The sequence below is a fragment of the Heterocephalus glaber genome, unplaced genomic scaffold (genome assembly GCF_053883595.1).
Source record: "Heterocephalus glaber isolate CG9 unplaced genomic scaffold, H.glaber_assembly_v1.0 deba00001773, whole genome shotgun sequence".
Classification (NCBI taxonomy): domain Eukaryota; kingdom Metazoa; phylum Chordata; class Mammalia; order Rodentia; family Bathyergidae; genus Heterocephalus; species Heterocephalus glaber.
In genome coordinates, this window is record NW_028258463.1 from 19,682 (window position 1) to 40,172 (window position 20,491).

At 40.2% G+C, this 20,491-nt stretch overlaps 1 protein-coding gene and 1 long non-coding RNA gene across 3 annotated transcripts; one reads left to right on the forward strand and one right to left on the reverse strand.

Moving 5' to 3' along the window:
* Positions 1-3,898: 3,898 nt before the first annotated feature.
* LOC147821007 (protein FAM170A-like) lies at positions 3,899-11,156 on the reverse strand. 2 transcript variants are annotated; one of them, XM_087202189.1, is made up of 4 exons: positions 10,881-11,156; positions 9,069-9,200; positions 5,624-6,318; positions 3,899-4,035 (listed from the first exon to the last, which is right to left on the reverse strand). In XM_087202189.1, the coding sequence occupies exons 1-3, from the start codon at positions 10,948-10,950 to the stop codon at positions 5,699-5,701; spliced, it is 822 nt and encodes a 273-aa protein (XP_087058315.1). In that variant the 5' UTR covers positions 10,951-11,156; the 3' UTR covers positions 3,899-4,035; positions 5,624-5,698. The 2 variants fall into 2 exon arrangements, with proteins under 2 accessions (XP_087058315.1, XP_087058316.1); XM_087202190.1 differs by having other exon boundaries at positions 5,620-6,318.
* A 1,395-nt stretch (positions 11,157-12,551) lies between these two features.
* Positions 12,552-19,357, forward strand: LOC147821008 (uncharacterized). The gene is made up of 3 exons (XR_015447716.1): positions 12,552-12,771; positions 15,037-15,220; positions 19,250-19,357. It is a non-coding gene; the product is annotated as an uncharacterized LOC147821008 (long non-coding RNA).
* Positions 19,358-20,491: the final 1,134 nt, after the last annotated feature.

Below are 20,491 nucleotides of genomic sequence, written 5' to 3' on the forward strand. Positions count from 1 at the left end.
ATTTGCCTTTGGTGAGCTGGAAATCTGTTTGTGTCCTGCCAAGGTGTCTTCTCATTTTTAACTCTGTTGTTGGTGCTGTTTTTGCTTTAATTCCTGGGCTGATACTCCAATATTTCTTATTTTGAGTACCTTTGTTACTGGTGTTTAGAGCCCCTACCTACGGAGTGTTTGCTTCTCAGAGATATCTTCCAGGTGTAGCTGGACTTTTTAGGCTTTGAATCTCTAATGACTCTTAGGCAATCTCATTTTCAGTATACCAGGGAGGAGAACTGATTAGATCAATCATGACCCCTTAACCCAATAGACACAATCTGCACCAGACACAGCTTAGAAAATGATAATTTGTGGTGGCGGTTAATCTGTCACCTTTAACCATGCGAGCTAGATCAAAATCTAGGGCCAGCCCAAAATATGTTTGTAGTAAAGTAAATCATTCAATATGGCAAATTTATCCCTCGGGATAAGGATTTAGCAGGGGTTGGGGAGGGAGGGGTAGAGAGATAGAGGGAGAGGGAGAAGTTAGAGGTGAGGCTGGAGGACATGGGGAGATCCTGGAAATTGTGGGGATCTGTTGAAGACAGGAGGAGACCGAGGGAAAGAACAGAGACAAGGACAGAACAAACTGACAACAGTAGGGAAGCTAGACATTGTATTCACCTTTCTATAAAAGTGACAGTCAAGCGGACAGAGAGAGAAAAAAATTCAGAATGGGACAGCAATAGGAACAAAGAGGGAGAGAAATATAGAGCCAGAAGTTAAGAGAGAGAGAGAGAGAGAAAGGGAAAAAAAATACATATATGTATGTGTGTGTGTGTGTGTGTGTGTGTGTGTGTGTGTGTGTGTGTGTATGAGAAAACAAACAAAAAAAGGTCTCCCTCAGGGTATGGTTCTGCTGTCCTGGTAGGCAATGTGGGCAGCAGTGTGTGGGTCCAAGTCGATTAGTCTCAGCAAGCCAGCTGTAGTCTACTGAGATTCAGACTGATTTCTGGCTGCAGGGTCTAAGTTGAGGTCCCTGACCTCCTGCAGGATGAAACTCTGCAAGGTTTTTTTTTACTGCAGGTTCCAGCTGCCCTCCCCCCATGCGAGTCCGGGTTTCTATGGGAGGTGCTGATCCCACCAACTTACCAACCACGACGGTCCAGTGTGCTTTCATTGAAGAGATTTTCTTCACTTTCCCAGTGGGCTTCAATTTTCATGAAGGAGCATCAGAAAGGCCCTCTCTGTTTGTTCACTTCTGCTCTGTCTTCTGGGGCTCATAACCATGGCCTTTATGTTCCCCCTGGCGCCTCTGCTGTGCGGATTCAGATGCCCTGCAGTCTCCGGCGGGGCACCGCTTTCTCACCTGGTGGGCAGGCTGCTGGCGTCCGCGAGACCGGGGGTCTCCGTCAGGGCGCGGGGGCTGCTGGCTTCCGAGCGACCAGGGGTTACCCGTCGGGGCGCGCGGGCTGCTGGCTTCCGCACTGGATGGGCTGCTGGCGTCCGCGCGACCCTGGGGTCTCCCTGTAGATATCTTTTAAATCCATTGGTTAAAGGTATGGTTCAGCTGTGATTTTTTCGTTGTTGAAATTTTTCTGGTTGACTTGACAGGTTGTGCAAGTGGGATATTAAAGCCCCCCCACTATGATTGTGTTGCTATCTATCTGTCCTTTATGTGGGGTTGTTTGGTTTTATGAAATAGGTTCACTGACATTTGGTGCATATGTATTTACAATTGTTATCTCTTCCTAGTGAATTGTTCCCTTTATCAATATGTATGTAGTGACCTTCTTTGTCTCTTGTGATTGGTTTTGGTTTCAAGCCTGCTTTGTCAAAAATTAGAATAACTATCGCCAGTTTTCAGGCTCTGCTTTCCTGGAGTTCCAACCTTTAACTTTCAATCTATTTGGGTTTTTTGTGGCTGAGGAATGTCTCCTGGAGGCAACATAGTTGTGTATTTTGATCTAATCTATCATTCTATGTATTTCGGGGGGAGAGTTAGGACCACTTCTATTGAGTGTTATTGAATGGTGTGTTGATACCTGTCATTGTCTTTTTTTTCTGTGCTGATTCCCTTTTTCCTTTGTTTATTCTGTTGTTAGGCATAGCCTTTCCTTGGGGTTCTTTGGTAACGTTGGCCCCGCTGTCTGTCTGGTATTCTGTTAAGTACTTCGAACAGTGCTGGTTTGGTGGCAATCAATTTCTATAGGTTTGCTGTTTGAAGACGGTACAGATGTCTTGTTTTTGTCTTCTTGGTGAACATTTGTTTTACTGTAATTCACTACTTCAAGAATGCTGACACTGAAGATTTTGTCATCTGTTCTAGGGGATTAATGTAGAGTATTTGAATAAGGAACATAGTTATGAGAATTGTTTTTTGGGTATTCATGTATAACATTTCAATATGGCTCCAAATAATTTTATTATAAACCAGATACTTTTCATCATTAAATTTGGTTGGGCCAGCTTAAAATAACAGATTTTCAAATAAATACCTCCTTCTATTTCTTGTCTCTTTTTAATATTCCAGTGGTTAATTGTCTCTGCCCATTCAGGGAAATATTATTTGTCGTAATTTTCAAAGGATGCTGAAGAGACATAACCATTCAAATAATTCTATTTTAAGAAGTGTCATGCTTCTTCTGCTCCTTTGTTCATCCTTACGATTTTTTACTTTGACTTACAAATTTACAAGAAAATTCACATAATGATATATAAAAATTGACCACATCTTGATCAAGGAATTTTCCTATTGGTATAAATTTTGCTTTATATTCCAAATGTTTTTCAAGACATAATGTTTTGTTCTATTTGAAAGACATATCCACATCTTTAATTTCTTTCTATATACCTTCAGATTTTTGTCACTAGAATTTTAAAATAAATTTTAACATGTCTTTGTGTATGGAAATGCAGAAAATCACCTTCAACATTGTGTTTCTACTAGCCATTTGGATGACCTAACTCATTAGCTCTTACCGTCTCTAGGCTTTTGAAGTTTTTAAAAATACATTATGCTGTATGCAAAAAAAATCACATTTCTGGCTTTTTCCATTTCAGTCAGTATAATTTTTATGGTTTTTATTGCTTATGACCTATAATTTTGTTCAGTGATAAATGCAGTGGTAATAACGACTTGTATTTTCCTGTTCTGATGCTATTTCACCAGAGTATTTGGTTTGTTGTAGGTTTTATATTTTGTTATTGACAGATAGGTGTATACCTTTATGGGATACAGTGTGATATTTTGGTATGTTTATACACTGTGTATTGATGATCTCCAGACACTAAGGTTATCCACAATTTCAAATAATCATATTTCATTTTGAGGAGAACATTCAAAATCTTCTCTTCTAGTTTTCTGAGTATGTGAAACAATGTTGTTAATTATAATCAGCCTTCAACACAATGGGTTGAACTTTCCAGAACCTTCTCTGTGCCATTTCTTTGCCCCTGGGTGATCTGAGAACGGTTCAGTCATTGTTTGACAATACCCAGGGAGCTGGGGACAGGCTTCTGTCTGCACTGGAGTCTCACACCTCCACGTTACATTCGGCAGTCAAGCAGTGTTGGAAAAAACAGACTGAGTTCCCTGGCCTGTTTCAGGATGTCCAGGCCCCACTCCTTCTGTGCTCTACACTAGAGGTGCTCAGTCCCTTCTTCCAGCTCCTTCTATGATAAGCACCATTTTTACTACCTACCTGCACACCGTCCCGCTACCAGTGTAGACAATCCAAGGTGTTTATATTTAAAGAGATGTTCTCAGATACTTGGTCACCCACTCAAAATAACGATGGGTATTGTACATGCTGTGCTTTATATTGATAGAGAAATATTTCTGGACTACTCAAGATTTTGATACCCACATCAAGAGCACCATGGGTTTTATTAAAGATTGAAAGAAGATAGCACACCTATTAGGTGTGTGAAAACGATGCTTTTTATTTAACTGATATACACAACTAATTTCCAAAAGAGTGCTAGAAGTAGCATGTCTGAAGTTGCCATTCGATGAGGACCTGTTACATCCAAAACTTGCAGAAAGGGATTCCACTGAATCTAGGGACAAAATGGGAATATGTATAATATATAAATATTACATACATTGACTTTCAAGAGTCTAGCTTCAGCAAATGAGTCAAGTTGTACAGTTTATACCAACGCATGCTACAAAGGGGAAGGCCGGGTTTCAGAAGTAAGGTAACAATCTTAGGATTGGAAATGTTGATCTTGGGGTGCTTATAATATGTAGGATGTAGTAGGAATCTGGTTCTATGCCTTGGGAAATATTTTATGATTGAAGTTATGGGTTGGGGGAATATCATACATGGTAGGTAAGCCACATGAGTGGAAAGGGTCAGTCTATGATGGCTAAGAGGAGTGAGCTGCGAAATTGAGAACACAGAGCGTTCTAGGTCAGAATGGAAGGGAGCAGGAGGAAAATCAAAGCAAGGAGATTGAAAAGGCCATGTGGTGTGACACAAGGCAACAGTCATATGTTATGATATAAGGGATGAATGGGAAGTTAGGAGGCTGTGAGAACGAAGAACAAAAACTTCTCCCAGGAATGGTACTGCGTTAAAGACATAAGGGTTAAAAGAGGGTATCAGGGCAAAACTGGTGGAGGAAATGTCTGTCTATGTGAGTCCATTTGGACTTCGGTAACAAATTCTGGAATGGGTAATTTATCAACAACAGACAAGCATTCCTCACAATTCTAGAGGGTAGGAAGTCCACGATTAAGGTACCAGCATATGAGTGTCTACTGTGGACCTTTCCTCACAGATGGAGCCTTGTGTCTCTTGCTGCTCCTATGGAGGTAGGAGCCAATCAGCTCCCTCCAACTTCTGCTGTGGCCAAGACAAATACGTCTCAGAGGTATTTGGGGGTCTTGAGGCACGTAGGATGGCCACAGCTGTTGTGGTGACAGTGTAGCCATAGTTCAGGAGAAGCAGCTGCTTGATTGACAGCGCTGAACTTTTCTGGGAAATGGGGGGAGCTAAAATGGGGATTGTCCCTGCTCTCCAGAAGCCTCCTGATGTGGTGGCAAACGAGATCATGGGCATTGAGGTTTGGGGATTTATAGATATCATCAGTGTGCTCTGATCCCTCCTCAGTCTTTGCCCTGGGAGAGCCCAGTCCTCCACCCCTCTTCACAGTGTTAGCCGCAACAGACCAGAGTACCAGGGAAGCACTAAGCAGGTGTCAGGCTTGCAGCTGCAAGCCCGTTCAGGCAGCCACACACACAGGTGGCCAGAAAGTGCTGGGAATAATTTCCCAGGGCCATCCTGAGGGCTTTGAGAGTGAGGTACTCTATGTGACAGCTGTTAGTGACTCCACGCTCCCTCTGGCTGCCAGATGGAGAAGCACCTTAAGGGTCAGGCCTCAGGTTTGCCTAATCCGCCCTCACCAATATTATCATTTGGACCTGTTATAATCTCCATTCCCAAGACTACACCGCTGACGCAGAAACAGAACAGAGGTGTAAAACAGAAGGAAGAGATTTAAGCCCACAGGTTTATGGTACTGAAGTCTAATCTTATTTGTATCCTCTCCTAACCGTCAAGACAAGGAAAATTTCTATGTATTAAAAAAAGCAAAACAAAATTTGTCAAAGAAATTAAAAATATGAATGTAACAAACCCACAGAAGTTTCTCCGTAGAGCCTCCAGATGTTGTGTTAATATTGTTGTTTTCTCTTCTTAATGTTCCTCTTTCTTTCCTAATTCCTCTTTTTCCTTAGCCTGGCAAAGGCAAGGTGGAAAGTAAGGCAAGAAAAGCCCTCCTCAATGCCATGTTCCACGTGTTTCATAAGGTTCTCCAGACTGGGGAAGACCCTGCAGCAGGCCATGCACCGGAAGCCCCACTCCAGGCCCTCCAGGCCCTCCAGACCGAGAGGTGTTTTGACGCTGGGCCCTGGCTCCTGAGCCAGAGGCACTGATGCATTCTCAGCCTCTTCCCATCCCTCTTGGACCTCACTGTCCCAGTGAGCCTCGCTGTTAGTTAGGTGCTGTGTATCTGTATGGTCTACGAGGGTGACTCTTGGAGGAATCCCCTCAGGAAAGGTAAGTTTTGCTATGCTTATCCTTTTCGGGGGAGGCTCCAGTTCTCCATCTGTATCCTCGAAGATAGCAACCCCCCTTTTGGTTAGGACACGCATGTAGTACACGTTCATGACGCTTTCCCTTTCAGTACATCCTGAGGTCATCAAGTGGTTATTGGCGAGCTTGGAAGGTCCATGGGAACTTGAAACGGAGTCCTCCTGAGACCCCGTCAAATCTTGATGCAGAGGCCTCTTGCAGGATGGTACATGTAGAATATTTTGACGTAATTTATTGGTTTCTAGGAAAAATTTCAAAAAGGAGAGGATGAGATGGCCCTGAGAACATCCTTGAGTGAAGGCCTGTGAGATGGGAATGCGTGTATCTATGACGTTTCAGAGTTCTGTGTGTGGTGTGTGTTATGCAAGGTGTGTACTCGGTATAGCTATGTGAACCATGAGTTTGTGGTGTTGCCTGGAGATAAACAGAGATATGTCATATTATTATATGCGTACACATCTATATTATATACACACAAGCAATACATATTATACACACACACACACACACACACACACATATTCCGGTCGTATCTGGTGAATGTTTCTGGTACTGGTCAAAGCAGATAGTGCTGGGCGTGTGTATATATGTATGTGGGACAGTGTTGTGTGGCAGGGCATGTGATTCCTGTATGAGTGGTGAGTGTTGTTAGCTGGTGTGACAGTAGCCTTCCATGACAAGGGAAATGTTTATGACCTCTGACCGTGCAGCTCAAAGGAGAGTTGATAACAGGGGAGAAGAAGTGACATTTGGGTAAGAAAATATACATATTGCAGGGCTCATGCGTTTTCTAGTGTTTGGTCTATCAAACATGTAGGATTAAAACAGGTTATCCCTTTGAGGAGAAGTAAAGTTCTTTATGGGATTAACGTGTAAAGTGGTGAATCTGAGAATAACTGTGTGTAGGAATAAGAGTGCAAGGGTGTACCCATGTGATGCTACTAGGGAATGGGAGGGGAAAGAGAGAGAGAAGAGTATCTGCCAAAGAGAAAGGTCAAATGAAAGAGAAATAGGCCCATAACGTAGTGTAAAGAAGTGTGACACATGTGACCCGTGAGTGTGTGGAGTTGAATTTACAGCGCTCTGAAGGGAAGTTGCTGATCCCATCCCCTACACGTCTCAGCGTGGTCCACTGCCCCAGCCACTGTTGCCTCGGTGTTCTCAGGGAACTGTGTGCTGAGGAGCTTTGTCATATGCTTCAAGGCTTATTTCCTATTCGTCCCTCCCAGAGACCTCAATCTTAGTCCTTTGCCCTAAGGCCCCCTCCTGTGTGTGAAGGAAGAGTGAAGTGAGGCGTGGTCTTGCCAGCAGCTCAGCTGTGCCTCTTGTCCAAGCTCAGATCCCCTTTGCATCGGCCTCACTATTCTCTGCACCTCCTAGACAGTCACAACCTCAAATGAAAGATTTGGTCAAGTGTTCTGTTTGGAGAAATGAATATTCATGATCTCACAATGCCACTGTTCCTGTTCCCACTGAGAACCAAGTTCGCCTCCCTTTATGTAACTGTTTAGAGTATCAAGATCTCTCATTAGAAATCTCACATTAGACCAATTAGTGTCTTACATAGGTATGATGCCAACATTGCAGTGACATGGTGTGTGTTGACTGCAGTGTGTGTCGTGTATGAGATAATCGCATGTTGGTTAAAATTCAATTAGGCTTTACAGTGTGACTGATTTGATGGCTATAAATCTGAGTATGGAATAAATTTTGCTTGAAAGGGAATGACACTGGGGTGTGTCTGTGTTAGTTTGACACATACCTGTGTTGACTGAATGCCCTCTGATTAAGGATTTGTGTGTGTGTGTGCGTGCGCTAGTGTATTGTTCGCTGTTGTTTAGAAATACAGTGTAAGTAGTGAAAATATTCTCTTTGAATCTAGAGCCATTAGTGTATGTGAAATCCAAAGAAATAATCAAGGATCGTGAGTATGCAAAAATCAAGGTGTATAAGAAAAAGAAATCATGAGTTTTGAAAATGCAGAACTATGGGAGGATAAATAAAAAATGAGGGTACCAAGAAGAGTGTTAAAGACTAAGTGGGTATTTATGTGTTTGCCTTAGAAAATAAAATGAAGGACTGAGTTCAGATTGGTTGATACAAAAATCTTGTACTTTCCTCCAACAAAAATGTCTTAATATAGCAAAATATAGGCAAGAGAATGTTGAAAACATTCCCTTATTTTCTCCATAGAAAGCAACTCTTTTTTTTTTTGCCAGGCAAAGTATAATCAGTCAATATATTTTTCTTCAAACAAAAAAATATATGCAGTAATGAGAATATAAAAACTGAAATCATGCTACATGCCCAGTGCTCCTGGATGTAAGAATGCATGAAAGGACAGAGAGAGAAGGTATGTATTTTGCATTTTCATTTATACAAAGTTTAATATAGAAAATGAGAGTGGGATCATCCTAGAAGTTAGAGTAACAATTACTGTTTGCAAAGTTGGGACAAAAACTGAGAATACAGAACTCATGTGCCTGTGGAAGATGAGAAGGAAGGGAGAGAGGAGCGTAGACAGCGCAGATGGGTCTGGGAAGGGACCCGTGTGTGAATACTGCCTATGGAAATGCATGGATGCGATGTACTTTTGCATTGGGTGTATCTATAATGTATCTCAAACCCAGGTATTTTGAGGATCCTATGATCTTGGGGTTGTGTTAAGGGGCTAGTGTCTTCACACCTTCGTGCCAATCTGCCATAGTCCTCCTGATCATGCTAACACACTGTTTTTGTGTCTCTGATCATTTTGCACCCCCTCGGCCAATCTCCCACCATTTCCTTAGCAGAAACCCATCCTCCAGTGATCCTGGACTTACTCCAGGCTTCTTAGGTGTTTTCCCTTTGGTATTCACTACTTCTGCTTCTGGTTATTTTCTGTTTCTTTCTGACTAAATTGCCTGTATCAACTGATGGTCAGAAGCATTCAAGTAAAATCTGGGATGTGCCTCACTAACTTTTTGACCCTGTTCAATAGTCCCTCCATACCTCCACCAGGAAATTTGTCTTCATGGGAGAGGTGCTCTGAAGCTCTGTAAGAAGTATCCCTCTCTTTGTAGTGTTGAGTTGGAGCCGGTACCTCATCTTCACCCTGAAGATCAGCTTGCGTAGTCACCTCTCCTGTGAAAGTAAATCGTGATGAAGAGATATGGTCCCGGTTTGGTGTTCATGTGTATTGATTTATTCTTAAGCAAATAATATGAGTCTATCCTTTGGCATTTTCGGTGAACACATATTGCCTCCATCCTTTTTCATAAATAGTATGGTTCCTATTAGTAAACATTTTTAAACGTGGAATAATCTTTATCTTGTCACTACATTGCAAATCATCACATTTGCCCAACCTGTGGGTGGTACAGAGTCTCCTTGCTTCTGCCTTTCCACTTAGACTATGACCACATACTTTACTGAACTGCCTTGTAGTTAACTCTGCTCGTGGGATTACATTTGCTACAAGGGAAAATGAATACAAGCGTCGTGTGCCACTTCTACAGCCATACAGACCTCTGCATCTATCCACGCACTTGCCCTTTCCAGTTGACCGGGATGTTGGTAATCCAGAGTTTCTTTGAAAGCCATATGTGGATGACAATAATTTTTAGACTCACCCTATGAATTAGCTCAGGAAAGAAAACTGCTGTATTTCCTTGAACATACACAAGTAAGAAGTAGATTCTCTGTGTACTAGTTACTGTAGCTTGACCTCATCTAGTGAAGTCAAGTTGTACTGTGTTTTTAAGGGGAATATAATTTCATTTGGTCTATAGTATGCGGACAGTTATGGTGGATGTTAGTATTTACCTTTCTTTGGCCTATTTTTTGCCGCCTTTGTGTGTGTGTGTCTGTGTGTGTGTGTGTGTGTGTGTGTGTGTGCCTGTCTATCTGTGTGTCTGTTTGTATATGAATACATGTATGTGCTTTGCATATTTCATAGTTTACTATTTATAACATTTTTATTATGTGCTAATCTTAATGATGGTAAAAAAGACAAGTTTACCTCTGTACAAAGGATTATTAGAAAATACAGACACTCAAAATATTTTTGGAAAGTTCAGACTATTCTTAGGAATATGAGCCACTGTTTTGAATGTTGGAGTCAGCTCCAATCTTCCTGCTCACATCAGTGAACAACAGCTGTCCATCATAGGACTTACTTGTTTCCTGTTAACCTCCAAGGCAACAACAACGGTTCAATTTCTGATTTTTCTGTAAGCCAATCTTATCTCCTTAATTCACCATTCATAGCTAATTCATGAATGGCTGTGTGGATGTGCATGTGTGTTTGTGTGTGTCCTGACTCTTCTTACATTTCACATAGGAGTCATACAGACATATCTCCAATATGAAAATATTTTACTTTTACTTAAATAAATAAATACATAAATAAAGATTTTTAAAATGTTTCTTTCAGTTCTGCGAACCAGTTTCTTCTTCATCAAAATGAAGAAAGTACTCAGAAATCATGACTTCATTTACACTCCCAGTATCCTCAGGAGGAAGTCAAATGACAGAAAATCCATTCTTGAAAGAAAAAAAGTTGTCTAGACTGTGTATGTGACAGTGTAAACTAGAGTGATTCTGAATAGACTGACCCTTCTGCCACAAAGATAAAACCTGGATCATCTGAACTTTCTCTTCACCCTCAGACTACCTGAGCCCTTGGAAAGACAAAAATCTTCCCTCATTCAGCCACTTCTCTCTCTCTTCTTCACTCCTACACCACAAACTACAAATCCTTTCTTCTCCCTCATTTCAAAGACAAGTCCTCATTCCCACCTTAGAGAACATAGTAACATGTACCTCTTGACATCTTTGCAGGTTGAGGTGAGAGTCTGCTTTCTAGATGTTTTCTCTTCTGTTTATGTTTCATGATTTCACTCTCTGGAGAATCGCTGAAATCAGGTAGATTTCTAGCTGATATATCTCTCACAGTGTTAGTCAAGCATAATAAAGAATGAAATTTGTATAGCCAAACCAAAAAATACCACGGGGAGCTATGTGTTGACCAGATCACTGTGTGGAGCAGTGATCAGTTGGGCACCACAGCTGATGTGCTATCAGTTATCACTAAGGCCTGGGCAGTGTACTGTGACCCGTTGATGACATCACTATAGTTCCAGGACCCAGGAAGTAGTCACAGCACTGCAGGATTGCTAATATCCTTTGCCTGTGTAGATGGATGCCTTTTATCTAGTGGAAATTTCTGTCATTGACCTGAATCTCCATAATCTTGGCCTTCATATCCAAACTGTAGATAGACAATATTGATTAAACAAGGAAATCCTTTTATGTGCCTGGGGATATTTCATTAATCAGTGTCCCCAGTGGTGAGGATATGGCAGTAGCAGAGAGGATTAGGCTTAGCACTATGCTTGTCTCATAGAAAATAGTAAATTTATACCGAAATAGTATTCTTTAAATTAGGTAGATACACATGGGAGGTGCGTACTATAATATAGGTGTAGATGTGAGAGTGTCTCATAAATCCACACAGTTCTAGTAATGATTGGATTTCTCATGTGCCTGCACAAGCACACCCATCGCTTTTGACACTCTTCTTCATTACTTCCCCACGGGGTGGGTGAGACACAGCCCTTAGCTTCACAAGACTGGGTCTTTGTAGACTTTCAAAGGAGGATTTTTTTTTTTTTGGTACGGCAGATCGAACTCGGGTCCTTGAGCCTGCAAGGCAGGCGGCGAAACCACTGAGCTAAATCCCCAGCCCCATCAATGGAGTTTTTAATCTCTTGGAAATCTGTTTGCATCTGTTTTATGGATTCCATTTGTTTCCTATGTTGGGATTCCATCATGTTCCTGAGCTCCTCTCTAGGTTTATTAATCATGCCTTGTACTATGAGCACAGTCTCTGCTGTTATCTGAGAAGTTCTTTCTGATTTCATTTTTTCCAGATCCTCTTTTGTTGCCAGTTCAGGGAGTTCGGGTGGTTGAGTATCAGAGTAACATCCGGCCAGCAACATCTGGCCAGTGGCCATATTGACAGAGCATGTGTAGGGGAATAGAGAATTTTAGAGGCAAGGAAAAAAAGATAAGTGGTAGAAGTGATTGTGTGCCCCAATGCAATATTTCATATTGGTTTCTGCAAGAATTCTATTTGACTATTTTCAGCACTTGCTCCTGCTCTCCTATTTAGTCTTTTTAAATGTGAGTTATGACAATAAAATCTGGAATTAAAATCCAATAAATTTAAAATTATTATTTGAACTATGATTTTTCCCTGTCTTATGTTAAAAGAGATTGCACTCTTAAGGTACAGGTCCTTGGAATACTTAAGAACAAAGATAAAAGCACCACAAGATAACCCAGGCATGGAGCACACATTACATGTGCTACTGGAGCTACTGGAGAGCCTAAGGCAAAAGGATCACAAGTTCGAGGCCAGGGTGGGCTACCTAGTGGAGGTAGAAAAAGTACAACAGTACCACAAGTTTATGTTGCTATTTGTATCTTTGAATTTATAGATTTCTCCTCTTCACCATCTACAAATGAAATGTTCTCTCTAACTACCAATGGGGACATACCTCGACCACTGTTCATCCCTAATGGAATGCCAAACACTGTTGTGCCATGTGGAACTGAGAAGAACTTCACTAATGGAATAATGAATGGTCATATGTCATCTCTTCCTAACAGCCCCTTTTCAGGCTACATCATTGCTGTCCATCGAAAAATGGTTTGTTTCAGTGTTAGGCAGCATACTGTTGGTCTTGTCAGTGTCATTTGTGAAGTCGCCGTTTCTTGGCAACATCTTCATTGAGCACATTTTCAGTGTGTTGTATATGCTAATGCAAGTGATTGAAGCCAGGAATTAGTATCACATGTTAGGGCCAGTATATGAAATGATACTCCTCATTTGTGAGGCTAGCCAGTGTACCTGAATACTACCTTGTTTTAAAATTTGTGTCTTCTATGTATTCATAACCATGTACATCTTCTCTGCCATATAAATTTGAATACCTTTGGAGAAGGTTTGGTGGTGGTGGTGGTGGTGTGTGTGTGTGTGTGTGTGTGTGTGTATTGGAGAACAACAAGAAAAAATGAAATTAAAAAGAAGGTATAGGCTGGCTCAGTGGTTCCACCCCCTGCCTTGCAACCACAAGGACCCAAGTTTGATCCCTGGTACCAAAAAAAAAATAAAAAGAAGGTACTGGGCCAGGGATTTAGCTCAGTGCTTTCACCGCCTGCTGTGCAAACACAAGGACCCAAGTTCATCCCCAAAAAAACAACAGAAATTCTTTCATAGTCTAAAGGGATTGATAGGGCCATGCTCCTTCCATTGCTTGTGCCTCAGCCTCTCAACTAGCTGGAATCATAGGTATGTACCACCACATAGCAAGACCAGATTTCTTTTTTTTTTTCTGGTACCAGGGATTGAACTCGGGTCCTTGCGCATGCACAGCAGGCAGCGAAACCACTGAGCTAAATCCCTGGCCCAAGACCAGATTTCTTAAAGAATTAAGGATGTCCAAGTATTTGTCAGATTTTAAATTTCCCATTCTGTTATTCTAAACTATTTCATTGTTAAGCAACCATTTCCAATTAATTCTTTTTAGTAGCTAATCTCTATATATCCATTGAACATCCCCAACCTAAAAATTACTTACCTAGTAAAGTTTATGCAAATATTTCAAAATCCAAAAGATTGCTGGTCCCAACCATTTTGGATAAGGGATATTAAAGAATATAATAAGAATCTCTTTAACATACTCAAAGCAGATTTTTAAATTTTGATCTATCAGGCACTTAAGGAAAAAAAGACTAGTCACTTAGCCACTTTTAGGAAGGTGGATGAGTTGTTATTAATTAAATAGCTGTATTTCACAAGTATCCAACAATTTAATAATTGCTACTTTAATAACTACTATCAAGACTTATCTGGGCCGGGGATTTATTTAGCTCAGTGGTTTCGCCCCTGCTGTGCAAGCTCAAGGACCCGAGTTCAATCCTTGGTACAAAAAAAAAAAAAAAAAGACATCAGAGAATTGCATTATGAGCCATGGATGGTTTTACTTGCCTATAATCCCAGCACTCAGAATGGCTGAGACAGGAGGATTGCCAGTATGAGGCAGGAGGATTGCCAGTGCGGGACCAGTATGGGTTACATAGTGAGTTCAGAACTATATCACAAGACTCGATCTCAAAAAACCAAAAAAGAGGCTGGGCCAGTTGTGGTAGCACTTACCTGTAACCCCAGCACTTGGCAAACTGAGGCAAGAGGATCAGTGAGTTTGAGGCCAGCCTGGATTACATAGTGAGACCCTGACTCAAAAAAAAAGAAGCCAGAGATTTAACGCAGGCGCAAGGTCCGGAGTTCGATCCCCAGTACAAAAAATAAATAAATAAAAGTGTTTTGGGGCTGGGGATTTAGCTCAGTGGTTCTGGTGCCTGCCTCGAAAGCACAAGGTCACAAGTTCGATCCCCGGTACCCAAAAAAAGTGTTTTTAAAAAAGAAAGAAGAAAATTATATTTTAAGGAAGTTTTTTATTTGTATAATTTATAGAGAAAGAATGGGTTTTAATTATTTAAAAGCCTTGAGGTATGAAACTATTACTAGTTTTTTGTTCTTTTATTTTTGGTACCGGGGATCAAACTCAGGTCCTTGCGCTTGTGCAGCAGGTGGCGAAATCACTGAGCTAAATCCCCGGCCCACTATTACTAGTTTTTATGTATGGATTCCGTGTGTGTAGGAAATGCTTATCAAAGAAAATTATAGTTTGAAAATACTGGTTACTGAAATCCAAATTTGGTAACTCAAATTGGCAGTACCTCAACCTTTCAACAATATTACTTTAACCATTGTCATCATATAAGCAACAGTTGTTTCAAAAAGAGTATGGTAGAAACTAATTTGAAAATGTACAGCAATGCATGTTATTGGCCGTCCTAGAAAAATCAGGCCTATCATCTTCTCACTCTCTTCTCTTATTTATACATATAGATGAGGACAGAACTGTATTTCCTGTCATCACAGAAGAATCGGCCCAGCCTCTTGGAATGCCATTGATTGTTCCATGTACTGTGCATACCCGGAAAAAAGATCTTTATGATGCAGTCTGGATTCAGGTATCTCGACTAGCCAGCCCACTCCCACCTCAGGAAGCTAGTAATCATGCTCAGGATTGGTAAGTTTGAGGATTAGCCTCAACTTGTGGTTTCCAAAAGTGATAAGAATATTTTATATGAATTCTGTGTGATAATATGACCCATTCCCCATCAAGTTAATCACTCTTAGAAGGACCATTTAGAGAGCACATAATTCAGCCATTTGGTTTTGAGGAAGAAATATAGCTTCCTTTTGTCACCTAGACATCCTAGTGTCTAGCAATTCTTTCTCTAATCTCTTAGCTAACTCCCTCCTACCATTGCTTTATGTAATATCCTTGTCTTCTGCTATTAGAAGAGTAAAGAGTATGAAGCCAGGCATGGTGGCCCATGCCTATAATCCCACAACTGCCTGGGAGGCTGATGCAGGAGGATCCAAAGTTTGAGCCCAGCACAGGCAACTTAATGACTTAGCAAGGCCCTGTTTCTAAATTTTAAAAATTTAAAAAAGGCTGAAGATGTAGATGAGTGCAAAGGCCCTGAGTTCAGTCCCTAGTACCACAAGAAAAAAAAGGGAGTATAAATTCTCCAGGAAATTTGTATCATCTCAATCTTCTGAAATTCAAAATGGGAGTGACAGTGTACTTCTCTGTGGTGAACTCTTTGTTGTTGTTGGGTTTTTTGGCCTGGTACCAGGGGTCGAACTTGCTAGGCAGGCGAGGCACCGCTGACCTAAATCCCTGGCCCTGTCATGAACTGTTTTTTTTTTTTTTGGTACCAGAGATTGAACTCGGGTCCTTGGGCTTGCATAGCAGGCGGTGAAACCACTGAGCTAAATCCCTGGCCCCCTGTCATGAACTCTTAAAGAGTCATGCCATAACAAATAATTCATTTGAATTATTTCCATACTATGTCATTTTACCTTGGAATAATTTCATAAACTTATTTTTAAATTTATTTTATTTTATCCCATTCCCCTCCCCTTTCTATGTACAAAAGCATAAATTTAGATAAAGATAATAAACATTTTCTGTATTGTTTTCATTCCTTCTACCACTATTCTGTTGGATCAGTAAATGCATTTACTTTGGATAATCATTAGGATTGTGGATGCCTTATTTATATCTCAGTTAAATTGCACATCATTTACTTACTGTCATGGTGCAAATGAGAGCTCTGCGTAGTAAAAAGTTCTTTGTTGTAGTGTAGAGTCTTTTGATGATTAAATAGGACTTAAGGTGAATAAATCTTAAAGGAAAACTGCAAATAATAGATAAGCAATTTAGTTGATGAATGTGTATTCAGTAAAAATGACTTTGGCATGATACTAAATCTGAAGTGAGAGTCTGATTGAATTAAAGGGCTTTTCTCAGGATTTGCTACTAAATTGAATATGGGTTATGAGAGAAAGAGGAGTCCAAGCTAAATTTTCTGCCTGAGCAATTGTTTGTGGATGATGGTACCATTTAATGAAACAGGGAGAACTGGAGAAAGAAGAGCATGTTTTGGCAAGAAAGGACAGGAATCAAGTTAGGTTGAAGATATCTGTTGTTATATTCAAGGAGAAATTCACTAAGTGCCCTTTGCTGGAGATGGAAATAAAAGTGTCATCAGATAATTGGTATATAAAGCCCCAGGATGAGATAATATCCCTTAAAAGTGAGAATTAGTTATAGAAGATGCCTAAGATCTGATTCCTAATGCATTCCAACATTTAGAGGTTGAAAAGAAGGAGCAGCTGTATAAGGGAAACCAGGATAAAGCAATTAACCAAAAGTTGAATGAAGGAAGTATTTCAAGGAAGAAGTGATCAGTTGTTTCTAATTAGAAGTTAAGACGAGAACTCAGAATTGTTTACTGCATTTCATAAAATGACAATCTTTGGTGACCTTTGTGAAATCTTTTAGTGGAACAGTGTAAATGAAGGCATGAAGTTTGGAGTGGCTTTTACAATGACAATAGGAGCTTAACTTTGAACTTACACATTAAAATATCTATAGATGAAATGATAAAATGCCTCTGATTTCCATCAAAGAATCCAGTGAGTCACAATAGCCCAAAAGTAGAAACAACTCAAGTATTGAACTCAACAAAGGAATGGATTTGCAAAATACAGTATGTGTGTTGTTGGAATACTCTTCACCTATTAAAAAGAATGAACTGCTGATACATGTAGCAACATGAAACATGAAAACATAATGCTAAGTCAAGGAAGCCAGACACAAAAGATCAAATCTTTTATTTTTATTCAGTATTTCTAATAAGCAAATTTATAGAGACCGAAAGTAGATTAAGGATCAGGGTCATGGGAAGACTTGGGATGGGGTGTTAGCTTTGCATTACTGTAACAAATGCCTAAAATAGCCAGGTTAAAAATAGGAATGTTGGGTCGGGGATTTAGCTCAGTGGTTCCGAGTTCAATCCCTGATACCCCCCCAAAAAAAGGAATGTTTAAAAGCTGGGCATACTGGCATATGCCTATAATCTCACCACTTAGAAGGCTGAGGCAGATGGGTTGCTGCAGGTTTGAGGCCAGCCTGGACTACATAGTTAGTTCAAGGCTAGCCTGAGCTACATAGTGAGACCCTGTCTCCAAAAACAAACCCAAAAAGGGGGAATGATTTATTTTGGCTCACAGTTTTGGAGGTTTCAGACCATGGTTGGTTGGCATTATTACTTTTGGGCCTATAACACAGCAGTACATCATGGTAGGGAATGAATAGTTGACCAAGTGGCAGCGAGAAGACAAAGATAGAAGAGAAGAGACCTGGATCCCAATATCCCCCAGTGACCTAACTTCTTCCACTAGGTCCTGCCTCCTAAAGGTTCTACCACCTCTCAGTAATGCCACAGGCTGGAGATCGAGCCGTCAACACATAGACCTCTGGGAGATGTTCAAGATCCAAACTATAGCAGGAGGGACATTATTTTTTTTAATAGCTCCACATTTCCCTCTGAGAATGCTACATGGTCTGTTGTTCCACTGTCTTTTGATTCCTCACGCTTGACTTCATTTTGGACATGATACTGGACAGTTAAAGGCTATCAACAATCATTCATTGGATAGGTGGTTTTGTGGAAAGAGGGAGTTCCTGTGTTTGATACAGTACTCACTTTTGCCTTTACAGTGACTCTTTATTGTGGTTTCGTTACCTTCAGCAGCCATGTGATAGCCACTACCAACTGCCAAATGAGGTGTAAAATACATTGCTTTTACCTATGTTTGTTGCATTGCTTTTTCTTTCTCCAGCTTTATGAACTGGGATTGACAAATGTTAATTAGTGTGGGGTGTTCTTTTTATGGGGTAATTTGTACTGGAAATTGAACCCAGGGCCTTGCACTTCAACATGCACTGTACCACTGAGCTACATCCCTGCCCACGAGTTGTGTATATACTTAAAGTGTTATATGTATAAATTGTTACATTGCTTCTTATTGAGGCAAGAATTAGTATTTTTTTTAAATTTGGAGACCTTATAAGGCTATCTTGATACAACTGTTAACAGTTAAAAGAAGTTACTCTAAGAATATAAAGTCTTCTGTGGTATGTCAATGTTCTTGTTGTAGAAAGGTCTTAGTTTAATGTGAATTAAGTCTGCTTATAAAATTAGGGCTGAAGGATAATTGATGTTTCATTTAATGATTAGCTTATCTTATAAAAGAAGACTCTTTTAGAGACATCTGGCAATCTGGTGTGTGTACCCTTCTGTAAGCAAGAACATAGCCTAATGCGGCTGGTGCAGAGCTGCAGCTAGCTAATGGGTTAGGATAAGTGGCATTGAGCTGTCAACATGAGCATACTGTTAAGGCACATGCTCTTTTTTTTTTTAATTCATTAAGTTTATTGGTACATTTTAGGTATACATTATGATCACATTCATCACTGAGAATTTGTACCTATACATGGTGTATCTTGGTTCTTGTTTTTTCCCCTTTCCCCTGCCCCTCCCTTCCACCCCTCTACCCCTCCCTATTTACAAAAAAACTGTTTCCGCTTTTTCCTTCTTTTCTCTAGGCAAATGCTCTTTCCTAGGATCACTTAGAGAAGATGCAAAGGATTTCAAACCAGAAATACTTCTTAGATTTTTTGGTTTGTTTTCTGTTTCAGTGACGACAGTATGGGCTATCAGTATCCATTTACTCTACGAGTTGTGCAGAAAGATGGGAACTCCTGTGCTTGGTGCCCATGGTATAGATAAAGTGACCTCTGCTAAAGAAAAGTTTTAGAAGAATTGTAACTTCAGATATTACACCTTTTTCATATACTTCCAGTTTGGGGAAATAATAGCGAATAATGAGAAACTTGAAATAAACTTAGGAATTGTTTGCATTCATCTCTTTTTGTAAGATAGACAGCTAAATTTTCCTCCTCGGCCTTTCACAATGGGACTACAGGCACATGCTACTGTGCCAGGCCATACTACGCTAAACTTTCTGCCCCCTAAAAATAGATCAGTTTGGCAATTGTGAGGCAGTAAAATATAGTCTACTTACTAGATCTTGTTGGAAGACTGGGGGTTTTTGTTGTTTATTTGGTTTGTTTGGTGCTTTGGTTTTTTTGAGACAGGATCTCCCTTTGCAGTTCAGGCTGGCTTTGAACTCATTATTTATCCCAGGGTGACCTTGAACTCACAGTGATCCTCCTGAGTGCTGGGATTAGAGGCATGTGCCACCATGCCTGGCTTGTTTTTCGGTTTTTAGAAGAGTTTTGGAGATTGATTGGGGAAAAATACCTGATAATACTTAAGTCAACTATTAGAGAACTGGAATAATCCTAACAGACTGAAAAGGAATTGGGAACCATGGCTTGTCATGTCTTCCTCCACGCAGCTCCATAAATTTTTATTTTCATTTACTTAATGTGCCATTTTACAAACAAGAAAATAAGCATTGTTAGATGTTACCCTACCTCAGACTATTAAATAAACTAAATTTAGAATTTCTTTAGAGGGCTGGGGATTTAGCTCAGTGGTGCTGATGCCTGCCTCACAAGCACAAGGCCCTGAGTTTGATCCCCGGTACCCAAAAAAAAAAAAAAAAAAAAAGGAATTTCTTTAGAGCAGATAATGTCAAATAACCAATTCTTGTATATAACTTATTTGTCTTAAGCTCAAATCTTCCTACACATTATCAGATGTTTATCAAGTGCTGTAAAAAACGAAAGACTTAGAGGTGATAAGCATAATTCCCTGAAATAATAATTAATAAATATTACTACATTTGTCAGAGTGTGAAATTAGAAACCCATGACAAATTATAAAACTAAGAGCAAAGTAGAAAAGTAGTAAGGAAGAATATTTCTGATTAAGAAAATTTAGATTCCTTCATAATTATTTCTTCATCTGGGGAC